At 40.6% G+C, this 23,403-nt stretch overlaps 1 protein-coding gene and 1 long non-coding RNA gene across 2 annotated transcripts in view; one reads left to right on the forward strand and one right to left on the reverse strand.

Moving 5' to 3' along the window:
* Positions 1–7,247: 7,247 nt before the first annotated feature.
* The window catches only part of LOC100730389 (serine palmitoyltransferase small subunit B), a 31,186-nt gene continuing 15,030 nt past the window's right edge, over positions 7,248–23,403 (reverse strand). Inside the window, exon 3 of the mRNA XM_005006740.4 lies at positions 7,248–8,775. Coding sequence (XP_005006797.1) covers positions 8,510–8,740 — 231 coding nt within the window. The 5' untranslated portion in view covers positions 8,741–8,775 and the 3' untranslated portion in view covers positions 7,248–8,509. The remainder of the gene's footprint in view (positions 8,776–23,403) is intronic.
* On the forward strand, positions 8,771–14,332 carry LOC134476138 (uncharacterized). The gene is made up of 2 exons (XR_010047651.1): positions 8,771–12,736; positions 13,348–14,332. It is a non-coding gene; the product is annotated as an uncharacterized LOC134476138 (long non-coding RNA).

The raw sequence follows: 23,403 nt of genomic DNA on the forward strand, positions 1-23,403 counted from the left end.
CTATGTCTAGCTTCAGGTCATTAATAACTTCATTCCTGAACTTGTCTATGAGGCTCTGGAGATAGTGCTTTATATCTATTGGTGCTGTGTCTGCTATTGCCTCTTTCTCAGGACTGGGGGCCGAGGAGCCTTTCTTGTTGCTGCCTCTTCCCATATTCTTTGTTCCTTATATATGTAAGCATATATAGGAGGCCCAGCTTCCTTCTCTGTCGGCCACAGTCTGAATTGCACCGGCTAGGTGTTCACGCCCACCGCAGCGCACCAGGAAATTGCAGACTAGGCAGCCTATGCAGGGCCCGCCCCTCCAGGTCAATCTACCTCAGGTGCTGGGATCTGTGTTGTGCTAGCCTACTGGGTCTCAGCCAGCAGCCAGCATCACGTAGGCCAGACACTGCTCACCAATCCCGCTTGAAGGGGGATACGTGACTGAAGTCACTGCAGCACCCTGTTCCCGCAAGTCTTCCGGTCCCAGAATGTCCTCTGTTGGAGTCTCCTAGACTGTGTAAGAGTCCCAGTTTCTCTCACTTACCGCAGGTCAATGCACAGCTCCCTGCCCGTCCTGCTTTCAACTCCGCTCACCAATTCCCATGCTCAGAGCTTTCGAGAATCTCTCTCCCTGCCGAGCCGATGTAGACCCAGCAGCAGCGACGGGAAACCCAAATCGCGGCTTCCAATGGCACGGGCTCCAGCTTCCACACTGAGGCTTTTCTGTTCCTGTTATAGCTCCAGGATTGTGTTCCCAGTTGGTTTCTCTCAGCCCAGTTTGTTCTTGGGTCAGCAGGGCATATCTCCTCTTGCTTATGATTCCTTACTCCGCACCATTCCTGAATCCTACGCTGGGTCTTTCAGAGAGCCTCCGTAGCTGCTGCTATCTGTCTGCCATGTTCCCAGAGTCCTCATAGTTGACGTTTTTTAATTTGGATTTAGTATTGGAAAGGTGGGCATATAGGATGGGGAATGTCAACAGACTAAAGACTATGCCTGAGAAATTTAGAAGCCAGAGGCTGAGTCCCCAGTGGTTCTCTGGTTTAACAGGATGTTGTCTTGTACTGGGGATTGACAACCTCACCCCCACCCCAGGCTCTTCAGCTGAGCTGCTGAGCTAACCCCAGCCTGCTGTAGCCTGGATGTTGTCTCTGGTGAGAATAGTTATAGTTATTTGGGTTTTTAAAGGAAATGACAACAGGTTGGGCATGAATTGCCCTTCCTGGGATTTTAATATCTCAAACCTGTGAGTCTATTGCTGATAAAAAATATTTAGGTATGTCTCTAAATATATTTTCTGGTGCACTTGATATTAATATTCTCAAAAAAAAAAAAAAGGGGGGGAATGAATATTTTGGTGCCAGATAAAGAGTTGTCCCTCAAAAGGCCTAAAAAAAAATCCCTTTTTAATAAGGGAGTAGGGCATTTTGGGAAAACTAGGAAAGCCTGAGTGTAAATTAATTTTTTAAAATCTAAAGGTTAGAAGCATTGTAAAGCATTTGGCCTTAGGGATAACATCAATAGCAGTTGCAATACAGTCCTTATAAGGCATATTAATAAGACTCCCTATCTGAAATAAAATTTATATTTTTATCTGTCACGTCAATAATTATTTGAGGCATATCTAGGGTAACAGCGACTTTGCTGAAAGTGGCTTTGAGAGACCTGAGAAACCTTTAACTTTTTAGGGCAGCTAACAGGAGTGGGTGGCCTCTCTTCTCCTGTGAGGAGAGGGCATTCTTACTTCAGTGTCTCCCCACTTTGTATTGGGGCACATCCCAGGTGGAGAAGGGCCCAGCTGGCTGTAGCTTTTTTGTGAGAGTCTTGGTTCTCTGTAACAGCAGCTTTGTGATCTTTTGTTTTTCTTTTTTCTAGGTGGGGTCTCCGCATCATTTTGAGGAGACAGGTATTTTTTTTAAAGTCAAAGCAAGTTGGGCCTGTTTTTGAGTTTGTTGAGCTTTGGTACTTGTCGCAAGTTTGTCTTTATTTTGAAGATGCCACGGGCCAAGTTTAAATGTTTGTTAATAGGTCTCTGAGAATGCAAAACCTGTTATTGAAGATTTTTGTGAATATCTGGGGCAAGTGGGGAATAAAGTGTGACCCATAAGTTGCACTCAATGTTAGTGTATTTACATAGGATTTTAGTTAAGTACCCCAGAAAGAAAGCAGGATTTTTTTCTTAGTCTTTGATAAATTTTCTATTCTTGTTATAATAGACTGATTTATTCATGTACTTTTTAATTTTACTAATTAAATGAGTAATCATTTCATTACATTTTTTGGCCCCTCATCTCTAATTTAGTTGCCAATCAGGGTCTCTATTAGGCACTGTTACACAGCTCTATCATTATTTTTGAATCCTAGCACGTGGGTTACTTGCTTTAGACTTTTCTGTGGTCCATACATGGACTCTTTTAAAAGGGGCACAGCAAGTAGAAAGCAGTACATAAGGATCTGTCTACCGTAGCCTTAAGTAACAACCAAAGTCTGAAGTTGACCTATAAATCCCTGAGTCTTCTGAAAACTGCCCCAGATTTTGTTAGTCTGGGCCAGCTCACTCCTGGAGAAGGGAACATGTATCCTTACAACACTTTGTTCCCTTCCTGAGACGTTTTGAAGTGGGCATATAAGAACTTTTGAATCACTGGGATGGTGAGAAGTACCACTTTTTGTTATAGCAGTAGGGCTGGATTTTGATAATAGGAGGTAGATAGGTTGAGAGGAGGTGGGAAGGGGAAGGTGGCCCTGGGAGAGAATCCAGTAGAGGAAGTAAATGCACTAGGTTTTGAGCCTTCTGGGGCCTCTAAGTCTCTGCTGGTTGTGTTGTTGGTGCCCTGGGTATCTGGGGTGTTTTGTGTGGAACACTTAAGAGTTAATCTTTTATTAGGTCTGATTTTGTTTCAGTGGGCCGTACTGGCACATGGGCATAAGTGACTGTATAAGATCTACATAATTTGGGGTCTTGATATGGAGCTATAGACACTTGAACATATGGAATTTTTATTCATTTTTCTTCTTTTTTATAAAATAGATCAAGCTGGAATACTGTATTAAAATTTAATGTGCCATTTTGAGGCTATGTCTCTCTACTTTTTAATTTATATTGACATATTGAATATTTTGTCTTTTTGAGACAGGGATTCACTGTGTGGTTCAAGCCGGCCTTGAGCTCACTTTGTAGTTCAGGCCGTCCTCAAAGGCACAGCCATCCTTTTGCCTCGGCCTCCCAAGTGCTGAGATTCCAGGTATGAGACACCACAATTGGCTTTAAAATTTAGTTTTTAAAAATGGCCTCACTTGCTCATAACGCAGCCTAATGTGCTGTTTTAGGGATAGATACCAAGTTACCCAGACATAGGAGAGTGTGTATCGCTCAGGTTTTCCTTGTGTACTTTTGTAAAGAGATAAAAAGACAAGAAAAAGAAAAAATAGGAACCAGGGTCACAGCAGGGTACAACCTAAGCCAGGGTCACATCACAGGAGTGGCCCACTCCAAACAGGTCACAGAGCAGCTGTGGCAAAAACAGGCATCCCGCTGCGGGCTGCCCATTTCCCAGTCAGAAAGGCCCAGGGGGGCAGCTCTGCTTTGTTTTTTGTCATGGCTGGAGCAGGCTTTCTTGAAACTGGAGCATGACTGTTGAAAAACCCATCAGGGAAGCAGTTAAATTGTACACAGCAGCTGGGCTTTAATCAGAAAGTCTTCCCCTGCAGATATTTATGTCTAGAGACTTGTAGCGTCTCTGTATGAGATCAAGCATTAATGGTTTTTAAAGCTTCCAGGTGATTCTAATGTACAGTCAGAGCTGAAAACCAATGGTCCAGTGTTTGAGGAGATACCTAGTCACAGATCTTTACTAATGCATCAGGTTTTTTAAAATTTCTTTTTATTTGAAAATGTTAAAGTGTGATATGAGACTAAAGGTAGAAGAAGCAGGAAAGAATGCAAGCAGGAATGATAGTCTCTCAAAACGTTCTCTACTATTTGAGATGCTTCATAGCTCACATATCAGTGAATGGCTCAGTACAAATTCTAGTGACAAATCAGTCTGGCATATGCTTCAGTGTTGCTAACCTGAAAGCATAAAAAGCACTTCATTAATTCATCGTTCTACTACTTCACGAGCTTTAGTGAGAATGCTTGGTGCAAACAAAACAAACACAAAACATGGCCTGTGCCCTCCTGGGACCTGCGCAGCTGTGGCAGCTGACACAAGAGGCACAGAGTGTGCACCTGTGAGCCATGAATTCCCCTTTTCCTCCCCTTCTTCTCTAGCTCAGTTAAATGTAGCTCAGGGTTGACTACTGCCTTTGCAGTAAGGTGAGAGAAACAGACAGTAGAAGATCTGATTTGACAGCTGAGCTTTACCTATTGGTTACACCAGGACACGAACTATTTCTCCACGTTCCTTTCCATCCGGTGCAAAAAAAAAAAAAAAAAAAAAAAAAGGGCTGTAGAGGGGCAGTAACCTCTCCTGGAGGCTGAATACATGAGTACACAGGATGAGGGCAATCAAAGGGTTACAAGATCTGAGGTAACAGAATGAGAGGAAGGGAAAGACATGGATTGCTGAAATGAAGACGGACAGGGACCGCTCCCATCGAAATCAAGCCTTTTGAGTTTGTCACCTGACTTGCACATTAAGGACTGATTACTCTATGAGGTTTTGTGTCCTTACTGCTGTTTGTTATTATTTACGACTATTGCACTCTCAACAACCATGTCATTGAGACTGAAAACACTACAGCATTTCAGAGAAGGTCCGCTTCCCATCAATAGCCAGCCAAATCCAAAGAAAGCTGGAATGCCTATCGTCACTAAGATTTCATAGAGTACAGATTTTGTTTTAAAGTGGAAGAAACTTTGGGGTGACTTACTACCCCTTCCCCATTTTCCAGATGAAGCTGTTAAACATGTAGGAATGGTGATGACGTGGCCAGGAGAGGAGTGAGGCAGAGGAAACCTCCAGACAGGCTTTAGAGAAAGGAAGACACTTGTTCCCTGGAGGATGGGCTCCTTGTTGAGAAGTTTTATTTTCCCTTTGAGACAAAGTAAATTATTTTAAGCAAAAGAAGCCGAAGTATGTAAGAAGACAAAGTAAATGTAAAACATTTAGATATAATTCGTGAGGTAAAGGAAATTCATTGATAATAAGATCAGAAAAAATCTGTAATTCACTTGTGTTAAATAAAGTTAATGGGAGGCCACTGTTTTACACTAAACTCCTGCTTTAATCCCCAACAGACCAACCTAGAAAGGAATGGAGTCACTCATGCTAGGTGCAACACGATCAGATTGTATTAGGAATGATTGGTTTAAAAAACTAAAACCAAATTAGAAGAACAGTAGCAACTGGTCAGATGGGGCCCCATTTACCTAGCTGCCATGATAAAATGTTCCTTCTGCCTTGATCCCATAAGAAAAGCCTCTTTCAATCACCAGTCTTCTTTCATTCTTATTTCTGCTTTATTCAGACCTTTTCTGCCTATAAACCCTGTCCTTTCTGCTCAGTCACTGGAACAGGTATTCTTTGTAGAATGAGCTGTTACTTAATTCTAGAATCACTACTAAAAGCCAATTAGATTTTAAAATTTGCTGGTATTTTGCTTTTTTACATTTGTGAGACCATCACAGTTAAGCTTAGAAAAAAAGGGAAACATTTCTCCCTTTTCCCTTCACTTTTTCTTCCCTCTTTTCTCTTCCTTCCCCTCCCTCACCCTCAAATGCCCCCTCTCCAACACCCCTATCCCTTTCTCTGGGTGTCTGGGCAATCCAAGCAAGGATTCACCTGATCTCAGTGACACGGTGTCCTTCTCTACTGTTGCCTTCCTAGTTGCAGGGACTATGCCAACCAGGAAGTGAGCATGTCGTGTGTGTGTGTGTGTGTGTGTGTGTGTGTGTGTGAGTGTGGTTGCTCCATGTGTCAACTCCTGGGCTTGACACTTGGATTCACAAATAAAATCAAATCCATGCCTTTCAGGGGCACACTGGTGACAGGACCTGAATATATTAATGATGGAAAAAGTAGAAAACGTGGACTAATGATTTTGTTTTCACAAATAATCAAGACGTATCAGTCAAGATCCATAATATCATTATGTTATGCCTGCTGCATTTTTTTTGGCATTTTTGTTTTGTTTTTGCTGTTTAGGTGCACAAGTGTACAGAAGGAATTGTTTTTGCCAACATCAGGGAAAAACATTTTATAATTCCCAGTTCAGGGAGTGACTGAAGTTCATTGACACCAAGGAATTTTTGGTTTTTCTTGTTTTTAAGGTTGGATACACATCATTGAAATATCCAACTAATACAAGCAAAGGAAAAGTACTTAAATAGTGTTTCTAACCGAGGAGATCTGTGGTCAACACAGAGTATCTCTGCCAAGTTCAGAAAATCAACAGAACAGGGAGAGTTTTCTTTCCTGGTCCACAGTGCTAGATTTTTTCAAACTATAATTATATTTTTTTACTCTTTATTATTTTTGATTATTCAAAAGTAATGGATATCTTTAAGCTGTGCTTTGTGGTAATCCTCTATTAAGTTTTGTTGTATCTATTCGTGTTTATTTTTAGAAGGAGCATTTTGAGGTCAGGAAGTGTCTAAGTAATTATATTCCAAGGGTACTTAGCAGGGGTCCAGGTGCATAAGGATGTTGGATCATTGTGAACTGAGAATGCATTAAAGTTCATGCTTCACTGAGACTCCTCTGTTAAATACTTCAAAGTGGCAGCAAGCTTTCAAAGTAGGTTTAGGAGGCATAGAAATGGGTCAACAGCACCCTAGCTATAGCAGCAAAGGTGGCACCTGGGGTCTGGGTTTGTGGTCCTTTCCACCTCGGCCATCTTTTCAAGCTCAAGCCTTCTTACTTGAAGGGACTCTGTTTTCTAATGTATTGGTGACTTGTTTCCTGCCGCCTTTCATGTTGTCTTCTCATGGGCTTCCGTGCGGCAAATATTTGCCTGTCTCAGTATGGTCTTACCCTGGGGATTTACATCCTTACTCTGCTGTTAGTAACTGATGGGCCACGAAGAAGAAATCCAACTTTTTCTAAGTTCTAGGTCCTTACTTGTAAGTGGCAGACCTTAAAATCTTCTTCAACATGGGGAATATGTCTGCATCCAGAAGTTCCTTGGTAAATGTTCGCTTTATTCTACCACTTTAAGATAAGTTACTACATTAGATTAATAAGAAATAAGTTGAAGAGATACAATGACTCACCTAGATAAGTAGTGTAATATGAAGAAAGACAAATCTGAAGTGAATATTTTATTCATAAAACTTAATTTTATTTTGCAAAAGTCATCAAAAACATATTCAGATTTGATTTCTCTTCAAAACATGTTGTTTGTTTGCTATTTTACAAACAGGCAAGTTAATTTGACATGCCAAACATTTTTCATTCTAGTTCTCCTTGGATTTTTTTCCCTAAAAAAACAAAGGCATAAATATTGTCCAAACCCAACTTATATTACTACCTTCCAGAATTACTAACATTAATATTTATTAAGAGGAAATAAAAGCTACAAGACTTGGTCTTTGGCATTCACATTTGATACAGCAGTATAATTAAAATTTGTATTTGCTTTTAAGATAAACATTTTGAAAGAAATGCAATAAATTTTGTTTCTGCTCTGCAAAGGAGCCACTGTATCAAAGCATTTAACTAGAGCTGCTGAGTTCCTGCTCGTAGACTATTACTTCCAGCCTACTTATTAGCTTTTCTTCCTGTACTCAGTACATGCTTTTTTTCCTCCAGTGAGTGAAATCATAGAAAGGAAACAAGTTTTTCCCTCTCTCCCCCCAGGCATCACGCAAAGGCAAAGCAACATCAAAAGTCACAATATCTGAATTTACTTTGATTATATTTAGTTTCTTAGTATGCATTATAACACTTGTTTATCTAAAATTACCATTGTTGATTTCAAAATTTAAAACAACTTATGACCCATGTTGGAAAGAAAATAATTTCCCCCAGCCTGCTCTTTTGCATTCAGGTTGGAGAATTTTAAGTAAATTTAATTAAAAGAAATAAGAGAATTTTAGGTATTATCCATTTACTAGAAAATAAAACTTTAATGGGTCAACATAATTTATTCACATCTTTTTCTATGTTGTAAACAAAGGTATGATACTTTTGACAGTAGCCTACAAAGGATTTTTTTGTAGTATATCCTTCTGTATAGAGGATATATTAAGGGAGCATTTTAATACAATTCTGGTAGGGTCTCTTATCACTTTATTTTCCAGGAAAAATTGGTAAAAAGCCAGCCTTATTAAAAAAAAGTAAAGTGATAGATTCTGATTGAGTGAACGTGGTATATGAGATCAAGTCATTGCCTTTTCTATGCAGCATTTACAAAAGTAACTAGAGAAACATCTGTCTGAAACTCCAGGCAGTATGTACGTGAGAGTGCATAGAGAAGAATGCTTTTCTGGCCAGAGTGAAAGCTGACCTAGTAGTCACCTAAATCAATGAGTTGCAAGCAACACAAATGTGCAATGCCATTTCAAAGAGTGCAAATCAGATCAACTGGAAATTGTACTGTGATATCCACATAGTTTTGAGAAAAATTCCCAAGCCAGGCGAATGTGGATAGGGACAAAGACATAGGCAGTGTACACTACCATAGCAAGGATGGTCAGTAAGACAGTGTTGAACATGGATTGCTCCCAGGGCTCCATGACAGCGCAGCATGTAATGATTTGGTATTGATAGTAGAGCCAAGAGAAATATTCTTTCACACGCTTGAAATCCATGCTTGCAAGCTTCTTCAACCTGTGGCAAGTCTACCCTGTTAAGAAAGGTAATAGAAATGAAGAAAAATAAAATATGAATCCAAACACAAAGTTTCCTTACATTTTCATGACTTTAACATACTAAAATCGCTGCGAGAATGTTAAAGATCATTGAATGTGAATACTACATAGAAAAATACACAATATATTAATCACAGAAAATAGTCCAGACTATTAATGATAATTGCTATAATTTACAGAAATTATATTATTAATTGCATCTATCCTAAATGATAATTGCTAGTTATAATTCCAGTGATAAAACTACCTAAAAGGAATTCTAACCATATTTTCTTTATCCATGTTTATATACAAATGGGATAACTATGAACTTCTCTATTTCCAATTATACATACATATTCTGGCAGAAAAATTAAAGAATGGCATGCAGAAAAGTTAATATAGCAGTCCTGAATCTGTTATCTTCAGAAAGGTCTACTTAGTTATTTTGGTCCTTGACTGGTATTTGAGAATTTGGCTTTTGAAATTCTTGACTTCATTCTCCAAAAGGTTAGAATATCTCACTATGGTTAGACTCTACAAACTATACAATTTATGATGAAAAGATATCATCTGGTAGTCTGAAATTTTATTATAAATTTTATAGATTTCCAGACAAAGTGTGGCTAGCACCCACTTCACAAACTCTAGGACAAGGTGGTTTAGTCACTGAGTGTCTAATGGGCATTTCATGGGCAAAAACATGACACACACAGATGCTCTTTGGCTTGCAAGGGAGTTATTTCCCAATAAATGCATAGTCAATTGAAAGTATGGTAAGTTGAAAAAAGTGCAGTCAGTACCCCTAAACTACTGACTGTCAGTGCTGAGGTATTAATTAATAAAGTGCTAGGTGATGTGTCGATTGTTTACCGTGTCACATGGCAATGGTGTGTTTTTCGTTGGCAGAGAAAGGAGCACACTTGGTGTGATTGCTCACAGGAACATCAGAAACCTCCACATGGATCTCTCCTGTGTTGCTTTTCCTTGCTGATCCTGTTGTATATACCTTTGGTGTAAAAGCTCAGCTCTAAGTACAAATACAGTATATGTCGCATCCCACGCATCCTTCTAGATGTGACCTGCATTTTTTTTTACCAGTTCTGACTGCAGTAAAGGAGCGAAGATGAACAGGGTTGTTAAGTGTAGGGAGAAATAAGTTACAGGAGTGTGCTGGTCCATTTGTGCTGTTTCAACAAAACCCTGGAAACATGTAACTTACAAATAAATTTATTTCTCACAGCCTATGGTTGAGAAGGCCAAGATCAGCACCAGTAGGCCTGATATCTGGTGAAGGCCCTGTCTCTGCTTCTAAAATGGCAACTTGCAGGCTGTGTCCTTACAGGGAATTTCCACCACAGGTGGAAGGGCTAAAATTGTGGATGCTGTGTGCAACCCTCTTTATAACAGCCTAAAGCCTGTCTAAAGGGAGGAGAAACCCTAATTGCTGAATCACTTCCTAAACGCTCCACCTCTTAATATATTGCTTTGCAGATTAGATTGCAGCATGACTTTTGGAAGGGGTATAATAAACATTTCAACCATGATCATTTCAGTGACTGAGATTATCCTGGCATGAGATTTTCTATGGAAAGTTTTGAAAGTTTGCTGCCTGGGCACTCACACTTGCTTTCTGCAAATGATCAGTGTTTAGGGTAGTTCGAGGTGAATGACAGAGAATGTGGAGTCCATTAACTAGGTATCCAGTGCCAGACTGCACTGGATAAAGGTGAGCTCAGATAGATGCAGTCCTTCCCCTTAGGAAGTGTGGGCCAGGTGAGGACAAAGATAATAATCAGATAATATATTCAAGTATATGATTGTCAATTATGTAAGGGTTCTGGGAGAAAATGCAGTGTATAAGGGGATTTGGGAAACCCGATCTAGCATAAGCGTGTGTGTCAGGAAGAGATATTGGAGATGACATGCAAGAATGGTTAAGGTCCAAACACGTAAAGTGAATAGACATCTGGGAGATTGGCCACCATGCAGAGGACAACTTTTGCAAAAATTAGAGGTGGGAAGGAGCTTGGAGGCAGGTGGTCAAGGAGCCAGGGAACAGAAGAAGAAAAATAGGGAGCATAGTAAAACTAAAGAGCAGGATAGCTATCCTATACCCAGAAGTAGGGGGTATCTAGCTTCTAGTCTTTTTTTTTTTTGGTACCAGGAGTGGACCTCATGAACTCACCCTTGCCAGGAAGGCACTATGCTGCTGAACTACAACCCATGCTCTAGTCTTTAATCCATGAGTGAGGGAGGCCTCCTGGTTATCAATAGGGAGAGGCTGTTGTGGGATACAGAGGAGATGAGTTTAGCTCACGTGACACACTGCATCCTAAAGGCAAGTTGAAATGATGTTGGATATCAATCATCTAGAGAAAATCTGTGCCTCTACTTTTCCTATGGACACACTCTTAGAATTGGCTGTGTCCTGATAAATGTTTAAAATATCCTTAGTACTTCTTTAAACTTTATAGATAATATAGTCCATCTGGATGTATCATTGACTTTCCTGCTCCATACTGTAGTGTCTAAGGTATACTAACTAATCTCCAGCCCTTGTTTTCCTTTTAAAGATAGTTTCTTGCTTAGGCAGTTCTGGTGGACATTGATTATGGCCTTGTGAGAGACCTGAAACCACAGGCACCAAGTTAAACTGTGTCCAGATTCCTGAGCTATAGAAACTGTGAGATAATTAGTGTTCATTATTTTAAGCTGCTGAAAGTAAATCCATCAATCAAAGAGATAACACCTGAAAAGCGTATAATATGTATTATACTAAAGGACGATGTGTGATAAGAGCTTCATCACAAATACCCACATTTACAATGATTCGAAATCTGATCATTTTACATATACAACCATACTGCTAACCTACTTAATAAGTTAGAATTTAAACATTTTTTTTTCTTGAGTTTGAACAGTCTTTCATTTCTCACCCCTTGAAGTAGCCATCTCTGATACATGGATATTTCTCTTGTTATCACATCACAATTTAATCTCATGGAGTCTGTCATTCCACTAAAGCATTTTCCCCCTTTCTTTGTTTCATTTTTCTCTTATTGATGAGAAGTGAGTTTAAATGTTGTTTATTACTTGTTTCTTATATGCAAAGGTGAGAAGACAGAGTTGGTTATTATTGGTAGGCCATCTGTTACAGTTCATTGTTAGAATATGCATTATTTTTAGGTTCTAGATTTACTTAGGTAATATATTTCTCCTTTCTCATGAGTTCACTTTATTATCTCTTGTGCAATGACACGCACTATTAAAAAAAGAAACATTTTAGACTATTTGATTAGTATTGTGGGTAGGAAAATGTATTCATTCATTGAATAAACATAGTAGTAACAGTCTCAGAGAATTCTGTCCTAAAAGGTGCTGCAGACAGAGAGGCTCTTCTGAAGGCATCATAAGGAGCACAATATGGAGTTGGGATGCATGCTAAGTGGAAAAATGTTAAGAAGGGTGTTGGGAGCCGTGGCACTGTCAAGTCATCAGACGCGGTGATTGCGAGGCCTGTGGGAAAGTACAAAAGCCTGGGCTAGATTACCCCTCTCATCGAGCCCGCCTGTGTAGCACCTGTTTCTTATCACCCCACTAAGTTCCCGCCTCACAGGGTAGTCTGCCTAGCTATTAATCCTATATATAGCCAGTGCCTCCACCCCCGAGAGAGAGAGACTGAAGCACAAAAGGAGCCGCGGGGAGCGGACCGGTAGAGGCTTCGGGGCAGACTGAAGCACGGAAGGAGCCGCGGAGAGCGGACCGGTAGAGGCTTCAGGGCAGACTGTATAAGGAGAGAATAAAGAAAAGCCTGACCACCGCCAGACCTTGTTGTGTGTCTTTCCTGCCGGCCGGGAGCAACATCGACATTTGGAGGCCCGCACGGGGATTGATCAACCCCGAGACGCGGCGGTGGACTGCATTCTCCTACACAGTGCTGCAGCTGCAGGACAGGTGAGTAGAGGATAAGCCTGGGCCCTGGGTGGCGCGCACCTACAGGGTTTGTAGACTCCTCTCAACCTCACGCGTAAGTGGCGGGTTTCTTGGGCCTCACGCGGTGAGTATGAAACATAACACCAGAACTTAAGGTAATAAAAGAGTGTAAAACATAAACATAGAAGTAAAAATAACAGAAGATATATTAAAAATGGGAAACATGCCAAGTAAAGATACACAGCCTTGGTGTTGGTCCTTCGGAGACTCCTAAAGTCCAAGGACCTCAAGGTGGGGCGTAAGACTTTAGAAAATTTCCTTGCAGAGATTGACAGCTTTGCTCCCTGGTTTCTGCCTACAGGGCATGTAAACCTGCCCTCCTGGGAAAAGTTGGGCAGAGACCTTTCCCTAGCAGAGCAGGAGGGTAGAGCTTCAGTCTCTGCTCGTCCATTGTGGGAAATGATACACACGTGCCTAAAGAGTGAGGGTAGTTACGGGGGGAGCTCTCAAGAACTTGTAGAAGTACGCGAGGTGTTTGAACAGGCACAGTGAGGAAGCTCCCGAGAAGGGTCCGTCAAGGAGGGCAGAGATACAAAAGAGGAAGCCGAGGCGCGGTTTGTGTCTTTCCGCAGGAATCGGGACGAGAACCAATGTGGGTCCCAGAGAGGTTGACGCGACAAGTCCCTCGACTGAAGATCAGGCCTGTTCCACCAGAGGCCAACCGCAGACCCAACAACAAGATGAGCCCTAAAAGAACTGCAGGACAATCCCTTTTTGGGGGCCTGGAACGGCTTGCTCCCCTATGTGCTACCCTTGTATACGCATGGCTCGCTCGCATGGCCTACGACCGCGTTTAAAAGTGACAGGCTTCCCACATTCTCCTCCCTAGACAACAACATGTAGCAGGGTGGGTGAGTCAATGACGGGTAAGAGCGTGCCTCCCCAGCACGACTCAACCTAAGCCAGGCCCTACCCCGTTCCGCTCGAAAGCCGCTGGATTGTTAGATAAATTTCTCTCCGAGGGGATTCGTGGAGAGAAATGAGTGCATGCCTATGTGCAACCAGGTTCCGTCCGGTTCATTCCTGGCCCTAGAAAAAAGGACGAGGGCCTCAGGGCCTTGGTGGACCCTGGGACGGCCGACCAGGGTCTACGCTAAGGGCCTACGGTGGGCCTCAGTTCGGGGCATAGTCCTCTGCACTCTATCCAGGACGGGCTGCGATGCGCGTAGCCATCATTTAAAATAAAATAGGGGGAGATGTTGGGAGCCGTGGCACTGTCAAGTCATCAGACGCGGTGATTGCGAGGCCTGTGGGAAAGTACAAAAGCCTGGGCTAGATTACCCCTCTCATCGAGCCCGCCTGTGTGGCACCTGTTTCTTATCACCCCACTAAGTTCCCGCCTCACAGGGTAGTCTGCCTAGCTATTAATCCTATATATAGCCAGTGCCTCCACCCCCGAGAGAGAGAGAGACTGAAGCACAAAAGGAGCCGCGGGGAGCGGACCGGTAGAGGCTTCGGGGCAGACTGAAGCATGGAAGGAGCCGTGGAGAGCGGACCGGTAGAGGCTTCGGGGCAGACTGTATAAGGAGAGAATAAAGAAAAGCCTGACCACCGCCAGACCTTGTCGTGTGTCTTTCCTGCCGGCCGGGAGCGACATCGACAGAAGGGAGTTGAGGAAAGAGGTTACATTTGGGCAAATAAGAAGATAGAAATACCTCAAAATTAGTTTTCTGTAAATAACCTAGAACTAAATTACAGCAGATATTTTAAAACCTTGATTTTTCACAGTGGAATGTGGAATGAATTTACACACTTCTTTAAAGACCTAATGCCATACACTACCAAGGACTTGAGATGATGACTCAAATACACTGTGAATCTTGGGGTTAGTTATGTATTTTTTAAAGGGTAACTTGCTGTGTATAGGAAAGGAGAAAGTAGTTTCTTTCCTTTTTTTTTTTTAATTCCTGTAACCCTAATGACTTTAAAACTGGCTTAGATCACATAGATCTTTAATGAGCTTGTGCACTGGAAGTGGCACTGACGGAAGTGACCACGGAGAGTCTCCTGGCCTGCCTGATGGACTCATCTGAAGACACTTGCTATACACTAAATGCGCAGGTGCCCGAGTTCTATGTTGAAATCTTAACCTCCAAGTGATCATATTAGGTGCCAAGGGCTCTGGGAGGTGATGATGCCAAGGCAAAGCCCTCGAGAATTAGAGGGAAGCCAGAAAGCTCCCTTCCCCTTTTGCTGATTGAGGATGCAGTTAGAAGACAGCTGTCTACAAACCGGAAGAGGCCCTCACCTTAGTCTAGGTTTTCGACCTCCATAGCTGAGAGAAGTATGTTCTACTGTTGATAAGTCACCCACTTTACCGTACCATTACAAGCAATGTAGACACACCAAGACGGTATTCTTGGATGAAGGGGAGCATAGGGGGTTCTAAAGGAGCCCATCATCCAGAGGACTGTAGTTCTCAGGAGGGCCCAATGGAAACAAAGCACTTGAAGTTCCCTGTTAAAAACAGGGGCTCAGATAAAGCCAGCATTGATACTGGAGAAATGGGCCTTCGAGTCCAAAAGGAAGTTCTTTCTTTGTGCCATGCTTTTAAAACGGTGATAAAATCATCTTCAGAGACAACCACTGTAGTGCCATATTCTAACATGTCTAATGGATTTAGTGTTTCAGAATCTTCTTCATAATAAGAAAACAATTTATGCTTTCACAGGATTATTTAGTTAGAAAGCACTTTTATTTTACTAGCACAATGCAGAGTATATGAGAATAGAGTTCGATCTTGATTCAAAGTTTGATTTTTTTATTTACTGGCTATATGACCCTGGGTGTTTACTTAATTGTTCTTGGTCTCAATTTCCTCACCTGTAAAAGGGAGATCATAACCTGTACTGTTCAGGGCTGCTTCGAAGAATAAAAGTATTGCAAGTAAGGCATACATTGTAGGCACTTGCTTATGGAAGAAATGCTTTACTTAAAATCTTTCCCCTCTCCTCCACTTTCATTCGTTTATCGGAAACAATTTTCCGCAGGATAGATTTATACTCAGAATATTCTAGTGGAAATTACAGTGAGTAGCCTGTGTTGATCAAAATAGTCATAGCCATTGCTTTCAAGTATTATAATTTAGCCAAGTATATTCCACCAAAACACATTTTAAACAATATACCACCTGTGTTAGGTAGTTAACATGTATCCGAGAGTGACAGTAGCTGGATGGACTATCATACATTTTCAAACTGAGTCGCTCATTTTAAAGAAAGGACCAAGCCATAGGATAATGTTAAACTGATATTAAGCTGGCTAGCATTAATTTAGTTTGTCAAATCAAGTGCAAGTGACAGATGCATGTGGGAATTCTCATCAGTTCTATGAATCGACACTAGAATGAGAAGTAGAAATTCAAATGGAGATTTTCTAGGCTCTAAAGCCAAGGGCAGTGGTGGAGCCAAGTGGGAAGGGCATCTGGAAAGGCCCAGGTCCACTTTATCAGTTCCCCAGACCCTATCCCATCCTCACAGAGCACTTTTTCCCGATGTTCTGTAGTTCATATTTTTGTCCTGCCACTGAGGTGTTGAATGTGCATTTATTGTAAATATTCCTGGGAACTCATTGAGCCTATGATTTTTTTTTTACTGGAAATGTATATTAATGTGGATGAAAGGCCCAAAGCAGAGCTTTGTCAGATTAGGGTTCGAAAGACAGAGAAGAATCATTAGAGTCTTGAGAACAAAAAGCAGGAGATGGAATCCTAAGCAGAATCCACTGTTTGAACAGAAACACTGGGATGGTAAATAATTTAAAGATTTGGAATTTCTCTACAAAGATATGTCATAATTATATGGTAAGTTAGTTTCTATTTTTTAAAATTTTATTTAAAGAGAGAAGAAAAACGGGAAAAGGGTCCAAGTAATACAGAGTTTCAAAAAATAAACAGTATGAAATCACTAGTTAATAGATTAAATATTGTCATCTTAGAAATACTTGTTCAAGTTACAGGATTAAAGCATACAAAGTAGACATTCAGACAGTGAGACTGCAAACAGTTCTGTTCAGTGTTCAACAAAAACTCAGTAATATGTTTGTCTATCTAATACACTTAAATATACATGCAGTTGTATCCTTTAGAGCTCTTCTTTTCCTCTCTTTTCTACAATAACAATTATACATTTTGGGTTTTATTACTCCCACAGGTCTTAATACTTTTAGTTGCTATTTTTTAAAATGTCACTACCCTTTGATAAACAGGTAAAATGTTTCTCTCACTAGATTTCTGTGCACTGGGGAAGGTGGAAAAGTTTCACCTCCTGTCCCAGACTGACAGAGAGGAGATCTGGAGTCCGCAGTGGGGAGGAGCTCTGTTCTGACCTAAGTAGGTAGGAAACTAAGCAATTGTAGTTAGTGTAAAGACATCCCTGCTAACAGAGCCCTTGGAGTCAGGACATGAAACCAGAGTAAGGGGAATATGTGGGGGGTGTGATGGCTAGACTTACTCATGAAGTTTTTGTTGTTTTCTGTTCTTGGGATTATGAGTAGTGAGAAGTTAGGCAATTGCAGTGAAAGATGGGTTTACTTGGAATTTTGCAGAAGATGTAACAAACACTACAACCCCCCATGGTCTAAAAAAGAACATACTCCAAATTATTGGAATTTACCAATAACTGCCTTCATGGTTAAAAATGACCTAGCATGTTTTGGGTTAAATTTGCCTCTGAAGCATCAGAATCAAAAGCTGAAAGTCAGAAGAAGCCACAATTGATTGGGGAATAACTGCTTCCCAATTCATTTTGGAATTCTGTATTAATTACTTGCTTTTTTTGTGCTTTGTATTTTGAACCTGAAATCTGAGAAGTGATAAAAAGTGTCCAGCTTTTTCCAGAGAGACATTCTGTATCTAAAAAGAGGAATGTCTATATTAGAAGTAGATCTCTTTGGAAAGAACTCAATATGACTTACTCAAAGGCAAACCTTTCTTTAAGTAATTTATTTATGAAAAAAAATTAAAAGCCCAGTGATTTCCTTCTAAAGAGCATAGTACAGAAAGGAGGATAAAAAGCTGTTTTACAGAGGAGAAGGCTATTAGGCACTAGCCAGCTGAAGAAGGGCAGCACTGACAGTGCTTAATCATGTTGATGATAACAGAATAACATCAGAAAAGTGGCACTCTATCTCTGTGGTCTTCTCAATAACTCATAAATCTAATGGTGACAAAATTAGGTAACTTCCAGCAAAAAACTGTCCTACAAGATACTTGACTAGAGTCCGTCAAAACCCTCAAAGTCACCAAGAATCCAACAGAATGTAAAAAAATGGTCACAGCTCAGAGAAGTTTAAGGCAATCAATGACTAATTATAACATGGTATCTCAGATTGAATTCTGAATCATAAAAATGATACAAGCTGAGTAAATCCAAAGCAAGGAATTTAGTTAAAAATAGAATCCTAATATCACCTCACTCATTGTAACATATGTGATATGCTAATTAAGATTTCAAAAGGTGAATCTGAGCTCAGAGTACAGGAGAACTCTGTACTACCTTCCTGGTTTTTCTGTAATTCTAAAATTGTTCTAACATTAAAGTTCTTTAAGAAAATTTCAAAAGAAAAATAACAATTAGCAAAGTCTTTCTATCAGTGTTATCTTTACTGTAAACTCAGGTTAAAATTGCTTATGCTGTTCTTCCCTTCCTGGAAAACTTTCTCCAATAACTCTTGTTCACAGGTTTTGCATATTCTAAAAACAATAAAGAGAGAAAATGCAGTGTACCCTGTTGCCTAGGGTACACAATGGCACACAGTCATAGAACTGAAACAAACACCTCAGAAAATTTCTATTACTTTTTTTCTAGTCCTTCCTACTCTATTTAATTCTGTGCTTTCAGGAAAACTCTTCCAATTGTGACCTACCACATAAATTGTTTGTGTGATCAAACCCAAGATCTGGCATATGGTAGGCAAACACCCTGCCACTGAACTATATCCCCATTCTTACCACATTTCATGGTTTATGTCTGTGTCCCTATGCCTCATGAGTTTGCATTCTGTATTTGTGATCGGTTCATGGTCTAGTGCTTGGATTGATAGTGTCAGTGCTCCACCCACCTAGGGGTGGAGCCAGGATGTGATGTAATGGCAGGAAGAAGGTGTGTCTTGCTCTTTGCTGGTTGGAGCTTGCTGTTTGCAGCTGCCATGAAGCCCAGCCAAGCCTGCCTGCCTTGGAGTCAACTGAGTGTGGACTGAAAGCTCCAAAACTGTAAGAAATAAACCTTTCGTTTCCCAACTTTGGGCTTCAGGTATTTTGTCTCAGTGACGATCATAAAGTAACTAAGACACCACATCAAGGTCTTTACCCATCAATTGCACCTTGTCATTGGAATAAGCCTTCCTTTCAGGCTTAACTCAGTGATCGCTTCTTTGTTTCTGTATTGCCAGCCTTCTTTTGCTAACCTGCTCCTCATGTTGGCAGCAGAGTGAATGTCAGCAGTGAAACATGAAGCTCAAGCCTTCAGAGTGAGCTGAAACACTAGTGTAAAAGTTTGTGATGCACCACAGCCAAGGAAGAAAGTTAAACAGCTACAGGGCAATTAAAGGACTTTCTTTACACATTCAGGAATGAGTTGGATAATTATAGAGACTCCCCAGAGAGGAAGAAACAAACACGTGTAAGTCAAAGCACGCATTGCTTTCAGGGAGCTAAAGGTAGTCTAATTAAATTTCATAACTTTGTACTTAGAAGTGAATTACAGAAGTAATGTACTGGAAGAAAAACTTATCACTAACAAGACGGCCAAGTTGTTGTTGGTGCAGAGTGTTTATGACTATCGGAACCAACTTTTTTTTCCACAGATTTTACTAACACCAACAAATGCAGAAAAACAGAAAACATGTTTCTCCAGTTCAACTATTAACTGGTTCCATGGTGCAACATGGTGTGTGGAGTCACTGTAATTTCAGAGCAGTCCTTCCTTTTTGGCATAATATGACAGACTTGAGTGAAAGAGTCTTTGCTGGGAAAGAAAATAAGGAATATGATTTTAATGAAAATGTTTGTAATAATTTAACATATACTAAACTCAGGTTAGTTCAGTTTCAATGTTGTATGGCTGTCAAAAAGAAGGTATTGTTTTGAAACTAAAAAGACTGCCAAGTATGCGAATGGGAAGATGTTTTAAATAGGATGAGAAACTGGTGACATGTCTCATCTTCTGTCGGTTGTACTTTGACTTACCAACATGGGAACAGGGCAAATATCCCTGCTTATTTCTGGCAGTACTGGAGTAGAGACTGGGTTTCTGGGCCGGGACTTAGCTACTATGCTTTTCTAGAGATGAGGCTCTGTACTAATATATATATATGCATGCTACAATTTAAAACTTTCAATGACTAACCTCATGTTAACCATTAGGACTGATATTTTAAAGTAAACTTAAAATAGTCTGAGAAATACTTTTTGAAAAGTCATTGAGAGTCTCAAGTTGGAGTGACACCAAGACTGGCTAAATTGGATAGGTGTGCTTTCAATAGCCGAGCAAACAAATCACCCTAAAAGCCTTCAAAATAATACTTTTCAGGTTCCACTTGAGATTCCTTCTTGGCCTTGAGGAAAATTCAAAACTGTGAAATTCCAAAGACCCTTCTGAGGGAACTGATGTGTTTTGGTTCATTCTTGGTGTCAGTTAAAATTCTAGTAACCTTGATCCTGCAGTATTGTGGGACTTACAAATTCTGTAATATGATACCTGCTTTTGAATAAAGGGTTCAGAAGAGCCTAATATGTAGAGTACTTAGGCAGTACTAAGCACAGGAATACAGTTAAACATTTGGCTGAAACTACTTTTCTACTGCTAGTGTTAACCCCGTTTCTGGCAATTGTGTTCCATGTTCATGGGGACAGTTTTGCCCTTTGGTCCTTTTCCTCATGTCTTTCTCAGCTGTCAATCCCACAGTGTAGTCAAGGGGCCACTTTATAATTATTTATTTCTAAGTCTTTGTTTGTCTTAATAGCTACAGCCTGACCATGAAAAATTAAACTTTTATCTCATCCTCTTATCATTACCAATTGTGATTATACTTCATGATTCTTCAAAAACTGAACACTTTTAGCCAAGGAGCGATTTGAGGGTGAAAGTGTATTACTGTAATATTGATTTGCCAGGAGCATACCTGCCGAGCACTTTGTCCCAGACTGTTGCCAAAGGGAATTTTGTAGGGTCATCAAAGGCCACTCCAATAGTGTTTCCGCTTTCTTGTTTTCCTGGGGACTACCTGTGGTGGGGACATATTACCTGGCTTCACCCCTCATCTGCCCCACAGGACCTGGCTGTCCACACTGCGCTCCTAGTGCAGAGTGGAGAAGCCCTGAACCTGTGCTTGTTTTTCTTTTAAATGGGAAACAATTGTTCATTTCCTGAGAACTTACTGATTCTCAGGTAAATACAGAGAAAGCTAATGGTAACTGAGCATATTAAAATATACATACTTTTCAACAGATTTTGTAAGCTACTTTTACTATGGACCTAAATTGTATATTCATTTTGAATAGGTGCATGCTTGATGGTAGGAATAATACCAAAAGAGCATCTTCTAATATTTGGATCAAGACATTGTTGATGGTTGGATGGAAGCACTCCAAAAAATATGCCTGTAAAATGAAACTGGTAAATGTAACTTTATTTGAAAGAAAAGGCTTTAGATGTAATGAATTATATGTAATTAATCTTTATAGGTGTATCTTGAATAACCTGGGTCAGTGCAAAATATTGCAATGACACTGTCTTTTAGGAAGAAGACACATAGAAGGCCTTGTGAAGACAGGGGTAGAGAACGGAGTGAAGTAGACACCAGGAAGAAATGTTTGAAGCGCCAGGAGCTAGAAGAGGCAAAGAAATAGTCTTCCTATAGCCTCTGCAGTAAGCAGCCCAGCCAGCACCTGGACTTCAGACTGTACCTTCAGGACTATCTGAGAATATGTTAATGCTGTTTGAGCCACCAAATCTGTTGTAGTTTGCTACAGGAGCACTAGGAAGCGAAAATGGAGATCTGTGAAAGCATGATCTCATAACATGGAACTCCATTCAAAGAACAGAGACGCCCCATAGCATGAAGGTGTGGTGGGCCAAGGGTGAATTCTTATGGTGCATCATACCTATGTTAAAGATAGAGAAGGTAAGGCTCACGGTGCCATGGTGACCAGGCGGGGCCTGGGAGATGATTCTGCTGACTGACAGTGCTGGAGTTGTTACATACTTGGGTTCCCGGTCCTGTCTGGAGTTGAATCCCACTGCTGTTCTAACCAACTATGTGACTCTGGATAAGTAATAGACACTTCTTTCCTCATTTTTCTCAACTGGAAAACAGCAGGTCTAACAAAACTTCACTTCTGTACCTATAAGACTAAAAGCATTGAGAATAATAACAAGAGCTAAGCGAATGTTAGCTATTGTGATCACTACCAATCTACACTGCTATACTACTGCCAGAACCAGAGAAAGAAGACAGCAGAATGGGATCATCTTTAAGGCAGGACAGAAGACCTTTATCAGGTGCCACTTTCAGAAAGATTATTCTACAGAACTTTCAGTTCTGCTGTGGCTGCCTTAAAGGAGACAAAAAGCCTTAGCACTCTGGAAAACTGTTCTTGCAAGGTAAGAACTATACCAAGAGGTTCAAATGTGTCACCTCCATTCAATGATGAAAGGACTGAGGCACATTAAATTTTATGCCTTGCTTATTTTCAGAAGCCAATTTGGAAAGCTGGATGTGGTGACGCATGCCTGTAATCTCAGCACTCGAAAGGCTGATGTAGAAGGATCACTGGGAATTCAAGGCCAGCCTATAAGACATAGTGAAACTCTGTCTCAAAAAGAGGAAACAAAAACAATCGTTGGAAACAACATTGGAATTCAGTCTATGATGCTCTCACTCTGAAATGTTCTTTCTGTCACACGACATTGCCTTCTGGAACCAATTTTGCAAATGCTAAGTGACCAAAAAGTAGTTTTTGAATTAGTAAAATCAAAGCTCATTGTCAATAACTTTACAGAAAAGTTAGAGTATTTAAGAGTATTTTAAAAAGAAGTTATTTCCAGAACATAAATCAAAACATAAATTTCAGAACATAAATCTATTGAACTATTTCAGTAATAAGGGAAAGATTAGGAAACAGCCATTCTCAAGATAAACCTGTTCCTTTTTGTCCACAGCTGCCACCCCTTCTTGTGTTGGCTGGGAGGTCGCTGTTACTGTAGATGTAACAGTGAGCATACGACAAGTGGCATTCTAGATGGCTATTTGTTCTTCTTTATTGTTTCTAAAGAATAACAATGCGGACCAAAAGAAAGAAAAATGAAAGTCCTACCGTGAACACGGATCATTCTCACTTTCATTATGAACGTTTTTGAAAGACAATGTTTTCAGTTTAGTGTACTTTTCTTTGTCCCACTTAGTTCATTAAATGCTTATTTAGACTCACCTTCTCTTACAGCAAGGCCTTGCAGGATAAGATGCTGCCCACTTAAATAAAAGATGCAGGATCCTGAAACAGAAGCAGTCTTAACCCAACACCCATAAATGAGGCAGTAACTGGTGCCACGCAGTTCTGACCCTGGCACTTGAATCAAGACTGGCTTGTTCTAGGTCACAGCATACTTAACTTGAGGCTAAGGACTTGC

The sequence above is a fragment of the Cavia porcellus genome, unplaced genomic scaffold (genome assembly GCF_034190915.1).
Source record: "Cavia porcellus strain 051 isolate PalLab524CR breed Dunkin Hartley unplaced genomic scaffold, mCavPor4.1 scaffold_5, whole genome shotgun sequence".
Taxonomy (NCBI): domain Eukaryota; kingdom Metazoa; phylum Chordata; class Mammalia; order Rodentia; family Caviidae; genus Cavia; species Cavia porcellus.